General features: G+C 41.9%; 1 protein-coding gene and 1 non-coding gene across 2 annotated transcripts; one reads left to right on the forward strand and one right to left on the reverse strand.

The window, feature by feature from the left end:
- The first annotated feature begins 3,928 nt into the window (after positions 1–3,928).
- On the forward strand, positions 3,929–4,035 carry LOC147919741 (small nucleolar RNA R71). The gene has a single exon (XR_015594269.1). It is a non-coding gene; the product is annotated as a small nucleolar RNA R71 (small nucleolar RNA).
- A 3,794-nt stretch (positions 4,036–7,829) lies between these two features.
- Positions 7,830–8,303, reverse strand: LOC104772847 (glutathione S-transferase T2-like). Its single transcript, XM_010497408.2, has one exon. The coding sequence runs from the start codon at positions 8,301–8,303 to the stop codon at positions 7,830–7,832; it is 474 nt and encodes a 157-aa protein (XP_010495710.2).
- Positions 8,304–8,802: the final 499 nt, after the last annotated feature.

Genomic DNA, 8,802 nt, shown 5'->3' on the forward strand with positions numbered 1-8,802 from the left:
TCACAAACATTGTCTCAAACCCAATCTTTCATTCTATACACTTGGTCTTAGGAGGAGTTCACTTCTTATCATTCTAGCGGATTGGGAAATCTTTATTATCAGTAAGGTTCTTTTTCTTTTCTTCTAAGGAATCTAGACATCTTAAACATTTTACTTTATTTTCTTTGTCTAATCTTTTCGTTTTATGCCCATAACCAATAACTCATTATTTTGCTCAACCCAAATCCTTTACTAGACTTGTAAACCTTGAAAACACATCCCCCTCCTAAAGATTTTCTACCCTTTACTTTCTTTTTACACTTCACTCTTCTGCATAAATCCATACCCAATACCCAAAATTCGAGTTCTCACCTAGTCCTACTAGTCCGGATAACGCGAACTAGAACTACACAGGATCCTACTCTTGTCAGTTAGAACCTAACACTTTCTAACAAGCTCAACTCGGAAAAAGGCCTGACACTCAAGAATACAATTGGCTTGAAAGAACGGTTGGTTAAGGGTGCGGAGAACTGTTCCAAAGATGGGAATCAGCTACTTGGATTGACAAGGATGGTAAAAATGTGAAAGACAATCCAAGTATGTATATGGTATCCATGAGTTCAACTTCAATGCATAACATGATAATTGCAAGTCAGGATTAGGTTCAGGTCTAAAGGGAATGATATCAATCCAAAACATGCTTCAATCTTAAATTTTCAAGTTCAATCAACAAGCATCAAAGAACTAAGAACAAGGGCCTTGATCCTATCCTATTGAATCCAACATGCTAACAAGGTTACAATCATCATCAACCCCTATGCTAAATGCAACAACCCTATATGAATAAACCTAGACTCAATCCTAATATGCAATTGCAAACTACATGAACACTCTGTTTTTGTGGAAATATTCGAAATTTTTTCAAATTTTTATGGTTTTTCTATGCAAATAGATGGATGCATACTCAAACATGATATGATGCAAAAATTTGAAATAAGAATCACAAAACACGACATTAGATACATCATTTCAAACCCTCCCCCAAACTTAAATTACACAGTCTCCTGTGTAAGAAAAATTTGCAGGAGGATTTAAGAATCACAACAGAAATAATGCAGGAATGAAATGGTATGTACAAAGGAAAGGTCGGAGTACCTCATTAGTAGAAGAAGGAGTCCGTGCTCGCCCAAGGAGGAGCGTGAAACTGACTCTGTCCTTTGCCTTGTTCAGGATCCGCGGGTGTGACATCAGCTGGTTGGTCGACTTGCTGCTCAACCGCTTGCGTGCCCTGATGATCACCTTGAGCTTCAACTCGCCGCTCAACCTCAACCTCATGCTCATCTTGAGCTGTAGAACAACACGCTGATCGGTGACTAGAAGAGGCTCTGGAACCTCGCGAACCGCATCTCCTTCTCTCCCTGGACTCATGTGATGAGTGGCGTGAAGGAGCGGGTGAAGGCGGACGCTCCCGTGACACATATGAATATTGACGTGCTAGGGAGGGAACCGGAGAGAGTGTTCTCTGACGAGTTGGCTCGCTGGAGACTTTGTGTGTGGCTTGAGAGAGGGGCTCGATTGGGTGTTGGCTTGAGTGGCTCGAGTGTGGTAGTTGGAGCGTGTGCGGAGTGAGATTGGCTCGAGCGTGACAGCGGAGGCATGGCTCGAACGAGTGCAGAGTGATGAACCTCTCAGGATGGGTCGAGTCTGAATCCACGCCGTCGGTTGAACCTTGTTCGAGTCGATGATGGTTGAGAACGCACAGTGGTGGTTGAACTCTGCAACACCTCTTCTTCATTATCCCAAACCTCTTCCTTAATTTCCTTGGAGGAGAACTTCTCATTGTACCTTGGAGCTTCTTGATTTTCCCACTCATCTTCTTCACCATAGCTGTTAACTCTTTCACTGAATCCCTTAGAATCTGAGTATTTTGTAGTTCATACAAACTGTTAAGAGCGGGGGGACGTGACTCTTGCGGTTGGTGAGGTTTAGGAAGCAGGTCTTGACGCTTAGGGAGGGTAACGACTGCACTCGAGTTGGAGAATAGTCGAGTGACACTTTGAGTTTTCTCTTTGGTTACCAAAACCTCAGTTTCTGCCTCATTCACATCCTCAAAGATGTCAAACCCAGATTTCTGATCTTTCTCTTCAATTACAAAGGTATGTCCATCAATAGTTGGTTTCTTCCTAGAATCCCTGATATCAAATTTCATCTTGAAGTTTTTACCCAGATTGAGATCAATCATCCCCTTCTTGACATCAATGACTGCGCCAACTGTAGCTAAGAAAGGTCTTCCTATGATTAGTGGATCTTTAGGCTCTTCATCCATTCCCGCACCATAAAGTCAGTAGGAATCTCAGCTTGTCCAATTTTGATGGGCAGGTTCTCTAATAGACCATGAGGCAATCTAGTAGTCCTATCAGCCAATATTAAGCGGAGGTTGCATGACTTGTATTCGTTGAATCCTAGCCTCTGAGCTACAGACAGTGGCATGAGGCTTACTGAAGCACCAAAATCACATAGGCACTTTTTGAAGGCCAATGGACCTAGAGAACAAGGCAAGGTGAAAGAACCAGGGTCCTCTAGCTTCTTTGGGATAATCATCTTCTGAATGACAGCCTTGCATTCATGAATAACCCCACCTATGTCATGCCCTACCCTCTTATCTTCCAGAGCCTTAGCTTGAGCTCCTTTAGCTATCTCCTCCTTTTCTTTGGTCTTTTCGGTTACCAAGTCAGTTAAAAACTTATGATATTGAGACACAAGTGCAAATGCATCAAGCAAAGGCATCCTAAGTTCAATCTCCTTGACTTGGTTTTCGAACAGAGCTTTGTACTTCTCAGTAAGCTGCTTCTTAAACCTCACTGGAAATGGTAGAGGTGGCTTGTAAGGTGGAGGAATGAATCTCACAGGTTTATCCTTGGGAGCAGTTGGTTCTTTAGTAGCTTCAGGATCATATTGTTTGGCTGACTCAATTGGATCTTTGAGCACCTCGACAGGATCCTTTATCTCAACTTCATATTGAAGAAAATCCTCCCCATCTAAACTCTCAGTGTCCTCAGTGAGCCGTACATCTACAGCTTGGGTGGTGATTGCATGGATAGTAGCATGGTCCTTGGGGGTTTGAACTGCTTTTCCGGGTAGTTGGCCAGTTGTTGGGGTAGAAGTAGAAACAGTCTTGCCTTCCATATACTTCATCTTGGAGTTAAGAGCTTCAAACTTGACATTCATATCATTGTAAGAACATTCCATCCACTGACTGAGTTCAGCAAACTTCTTAGTAGTATCCAGAGAACCACTAACTTGACCTTGAAGAAGTTGTTGCAGCATGTGCTTCATTTCTTGATCTGGAGCTTGAGTAGGTTGAACTTGTTGAGGTGAAAATCCAGGTGGTGGTCCGGAAGGAGCGTGAGAACTTTGCTGGAACTGTTGCTTAGGCATGAATCCTTGATTGTAAGGAACAAAAGGCTTTTGCGTACCTTGTTGTTGCTGCTGAGGAGGGTACACCTGATCTTGTGGATTTGCAACATTGGTGCTTCGGTAAGACAAATTGGGGTTCGTCTTGTAGGGGTTATAACCCTTGTTGAATCCACCTTGATTCTGGACGTAGTTGATTGCTTCAGACTGCTCACCCTTCCCATCCTGAACTTGAAAAGGGTCATCCTCAGATACGAAATGGACAGTCTGCTGCTGACTTAGCAAGAGGCGGTCAAGCTTGTCATTGACATTCTTAAGGTCCCTCTTGTACTTTTCCTCACACCCAGCATCGCCGCGAACTGTGCGGTCATAATCCTCATTGTAGTTGCCGTCAGACTGAGCGAGATTCTCAACCAGTTGCCATCCTTCGTCAACGTCTTGGTTCAAGATATTACCGTTAGAAGCAGTGTCAAGCAGCATGCGGATTTTTGGAAGTACACCACGGTATAGAGTGCTCAGCAGTGACTCGTTGCTGAAACCCTGGTGTGGACAATGGCTGTGGCAACCCTTGAAACGCTCCCAGGCTTCACAGAATGATTCTGAGCTCTTCTGAGTGAAGCTGGAAATCTCATTCCTGAGACGTGCTGTTCTGGAGTTGGAGAAAAACTTGGCCAATAATGCCTTCTTGCAGCCATCCCAGGTGGTGATTGATCCCTTGGGAAGGTTTTTCTCCCATTGATGAGCCTTGTCTCCCAGGGAGAATGGGAAGAGGCGCAACTTGTAACCGTCCTCACTCACGCCGTTGATCTTGGTAAGACTGCAAAGACGGTCGAACTCGTCCAAGTGGTCGAGTGGATCCTCCATATGCAACCCGTGGAACTTGTTTTCTTGGATCATGGAGATCAGATCACTTTTGATTTCGAAATTGTTGTTCTGCACGGCGGGAGGTACGATTCCAGCACGCTGAGTATGAGTGTTTGGTGCATCCCTAGCACCAATGTTTCGCGGTCCCGGATGTGGTTCATTATGCTGTTCCATAGGGACTGGTACGGGATGATCGGTGGAAATACGAGCTTGTCGTGGGCGTTGCAACCGATTGATTTCGTCGATAATAGGAAGGAGATTCTGATGCCCTCTTGATCTGGTGTGCATACAAGGTTGCAATCAACAGGTACCTGAGGTGCAAGACAAACAAGCAGAAAACCAAAGCAAGTCAAAACTCAGAATGATAAGTGTAACAGAACTTAATCTTGCAAAACTTGAAATCTTAAATGTAGCAAAACGATTCCCAAATGGCAACGACGCCAAATTGATACTAGGATTTTTGTGTCTTATCCTAGCAGGTCTCAATTAACCTTATGCGTTGTAATACTTAAGGTGTCAATCCAGTTGGGAAAGTTTACTATCACTCAAGATGCAATCAAGAAGTCACAAGTTAAGCCAATTCAAAGAGTGTTTTTATCTATCAGTCCTAGAATGATCAATATGCGAAACGGAAATGAGTCAAAGAACTAGAAACAAGAATGCATGACAAGAAGCGAAAGTGAATAAAAACGCAAACGATTCTAAGCATGAACAAACAAAACAGTTCCAGGATTGTAATAAAAATCAGAAAGAAAGAAGTCCTAAGGATGGGGTAATTGATGTCGGTGGAGTATCCTAGTCTAAGGACTGTTTAACATACCACAAGCAAAGTATCCCTAAACAATGAACATCACAACTTAGCTAATCCAATCTCTTGGCAAAAGCTACTCAGACTCAACCACTTCCATACCTAGCTCTCGCTAGAGAAACGTGGTTGAGCAGGCATGACAAACAAGTTCATTCACGTTAACAAACATCCTAGACAACTAATCTCTTAGGCTAGGAACGTAAGTCTCTGGCACTAGTTGGTCAGACATTTCATCAAACACCTTTTGGGTGTGGAAATGTCTCGAACCTAGTTCCAATTGATCAGAGAGAAACTAGCAATTCTAACTCTAGTCCAGAAGGGAATCATGCAAATCAAAGCTTAAACACCCTACATCCTAAGATCCTCCACCTAATCTATCCCATCCTCAAGAACTAACACACTACTCAGATCCGGAAATCATCACCAAAGATACAAACTCAGAAAATATTGAAACAAGCATTATTAGGTAGATAAAAATAAGGTGAACAACTTTGTAGAAGGAATCAAATGCAAAATCTCAATAATTCTCAATGATATCGGAATACAAGTCTCAGAACGTATTTTTGTAGCTAGGTTCAGAAACCTTCTGGGAACAAAAACGAGATAAAAAAATAAGATGTCTCAGCAAAGACTTAACAAAATGTATATATAGTAGTCCAACATGGAAAGCCATAAAACTTAAAACGACAAGGTAAAGCGTCGGTTCGGTAATCTCCTGAAACCAAACGTCTTTCTTCCCGACAAGTGCGATCGAGTCCGTGTGCGTTGAATGGAATGCAATGTCATCATGGCTCGGATGGAAGGCTGAGGAGCATGGCTCGAACGTATGCTGGGAAGCATGGCTCGATCAAACAAGCTGGAGTGCGTGGCGGGGAAGCATGGCTCGAGCGTGGTGTATACGCATCCACTAAAACGATGATAACTCTTGAAACACACCTCCGATTGACTTGAAATAAACGGCGTTGGAAAGATAACTCAATTCCCTACAACTTCGATGAAGATGTTGAAAGCTAAATCCCACTTGAAGTGGATGGCTCGAACGGATGGCTCGAACGAGACGGAAATGGTGACAATGGCTCGGACGAAACGGAGATGGTGAAAATGGCTTGGACGAGACGGAGATGGTGACAATGGCTCGGACGAAACAGAGATGGTGACAATGGCTCGGACTAGACGGAGATGGTGACAATGGCTCGGACGAAACAGAGATGGTGACAATGGCTCGGACGAGAATGGCTTCCAACATCTCCTAAATACCTGAAATACTCCAAAATGCACAATGTATGCAAGGATGATGCAAGAAATACCTAGACGTGCAAAGTGTATAGAAAGAACCAGAAAACGATGCAAACCAATGAGTTATCCTAGCTAAATGCATGATAAAAATAGGCTAAGGAGAGACAAAATATAGACATATCACTTAGATAAACCTCCAACATGGCAATTAAAGTAGCTAGAGGATGTCTCAACATTGCTGAACTCGCATATGCATGTCCCCTGGAGGTTGTTGTTTCGAACTGTGTGGTCCTTAAATGAGACAATAGCACATAGAGCTATTCCAACAAACCCTGTTTTACTGTCGAGGGAGCTCAAAATCCAACACTGCTCCATAGCTCGGAATGTAATTTCATTTGCGAGTCCATCAAGAATACGAAATAACAATGGCTTGTTCATTCTAAAATGGCGTCGGAAAATTTGGGGAGGGTATGTTGCATCTTCACTGAAATAATCGTTTCACAAGTGGGCATGGCCAATTTCACGATTTCTTTCAAAGTAAGCTAGCTTTTTCTTTGGTTTGGGTGCTTGTTGATGTTCAACCAGTGGAGTGAGAAGATTTTGCGATACTTTATCGGAAACTTGATTGCATACTTGATTAAAGCATTCATCAATTGTGTCATCAAAAGTATTTTGGGAAGAAGATTCCATTTTTGGGAAAGAACAAGTTTATGGAAATTTAGGAAAGGAGTTGTGTTGTTGAAAATTTAGAGAAGGAGTTGTGTTGTTGATAATAATAGGAAAATGCTTATGATACATATTGTATCAAACTATGATCATTATATAGAAAAATGTTGTGGTATAGAAGAAATTGAAATTTGTACTACACAAACATTGCAAATAATATGTGGTATAAATGATAAGAAAATATGTGGTAGAAGTACAAAAATACAAAACTGTAAAAGTACTTGTAAAAAATATGTGATAGAAGTACAAGGAAAACATAAGTGTAAAAGTACTTCTAAAAATATGTGGTAGAAGTACAATGATAGAATAGTATTGATGAGAGCTTTGGTATGACCGACCCTCTTCACGGGGATGAGAGAATCTGGGGAGTATAGATGAGAGAGCTTTTGGCTTCACGGAGATGAGAGAATCAGGTGAACTTTGGAGTCTTGCCTTCTCGGATCAGACACGTACAGCTTCTTGTACGACCTGCAATGACAAATAGATTAACAAATGCAAAACCTATGCTCATACACTTACTGAAACCGATTAATAAAACACCACTACAATAACACCAAATAGATTAACAAGAAACCGATTACAAAAAACACAAGAAAGCATCCATATCATACTTGAAACCGATTACAAGATTACAAGAAAGCATCCACATCATACTTGAAAACGATTACAAGAAAGCATCCATATCATACAACCGAATACATAAAACAAAACAAACTCAAACCTAGTTAATAAAACACAACTGCAATTAGCTTGTCCTTAAGAGATTCAAACTTTTAATATTCAAACTTATGACATCATGTCATCAGTTAGCTTTGTCCTTAAGAGCTTTTTCCGTTTCAGTAAGTGAATCATTTTTAGCAATTAGATTTTCAAGCATCACATGCTTACTATGCTCCTTTTTCAAAGAAAACTCCTTCTCTTTCAAAGCAAAATCCTTTTGCTTCATCCTATACATCCTCTCAACCTCTTTCATCTGAAACTCCAAGAAAGCTTTCTCATCTCCCTCCACAGCCGCTTTAGTGTTAGAGCTCTTTTTTGCCTTTCCCTTTGCAGCCTTAACACCAGGAGGACGGGGCATTGGTTCATGCTCAACATCAATCACAGGTTGTGCATCCTGTGCAGAACCATCCCCACACACCATGACCCTTTTAACTCCAGTCCCTTTAGTAGATGTGGACGCACACCATTTCTGATCATATCTAAGCTCTCGCCAAGCATGCTCCATGGTGAACTTCATCTTGTGATCATTGAAGAATATCTGGTTTGCTAGCTTCATAATATTATCTTCATTCTGGCCACTAGATTTCTCCCTTGTCCCAGCCTCATAGCATCCAACAAACTTGCACACTATATTGTTTAACTTCCCCCACCTCTGCTTAAAATTACTCGCCTCTCTCTTTGGCCGACCTTCAGTATTCAGACAAGCTGAAAAGTAATCCGCAATCCGTCCCAAAAGGCTCCACGTCTTTGCTCATTTTAAGTAATAGGATCCTTCCTCGTGTTTAGCCAAGCGCTGACAAGCATCACATCATCTGTTGGTAACCATGTTTGCCTTGCTCTGCAGTTTTCTTGTGGGGATGCAGCTTCAGATGGACCGTGAGAACATTGACACTCATAAGGAGAGTTACCTAGGTTGTGAGTTTCTTGTTGACTTTGTAATAGATCCAAGAAGCCAGAAGAGTGACGATATGGATTCATGGAGTCGTCTGAATCCATATCCTACTTTGTTGTGTGTGTTAAAGGGGGAAGGAAGAGATTGCTAAAGGTTTAATGTA

Source organism: Camelina sativa, chromosome 20 (assembly GCF_030686135.1).
Source record: "Camelina sativa cultivar CO46 ecotype springtype chromosome 20, ASM3068613v1".
NCBI lineage: Eukaryota > Viridiplantae > Streptophyta > Magnoliopsida > Brassicales > Brassicaceae > Camelina > Camelina sativa.

What these genes read in the sequence shown, in the direction of transcription:
- LOC104772847 (XM_010497408.2), bottom strand. Translation starts at nt 8,303, where the DNA reads ATGAAGCTAGCAAACCAGATATTCTTCAATGATCACAAGATGAAGTTC.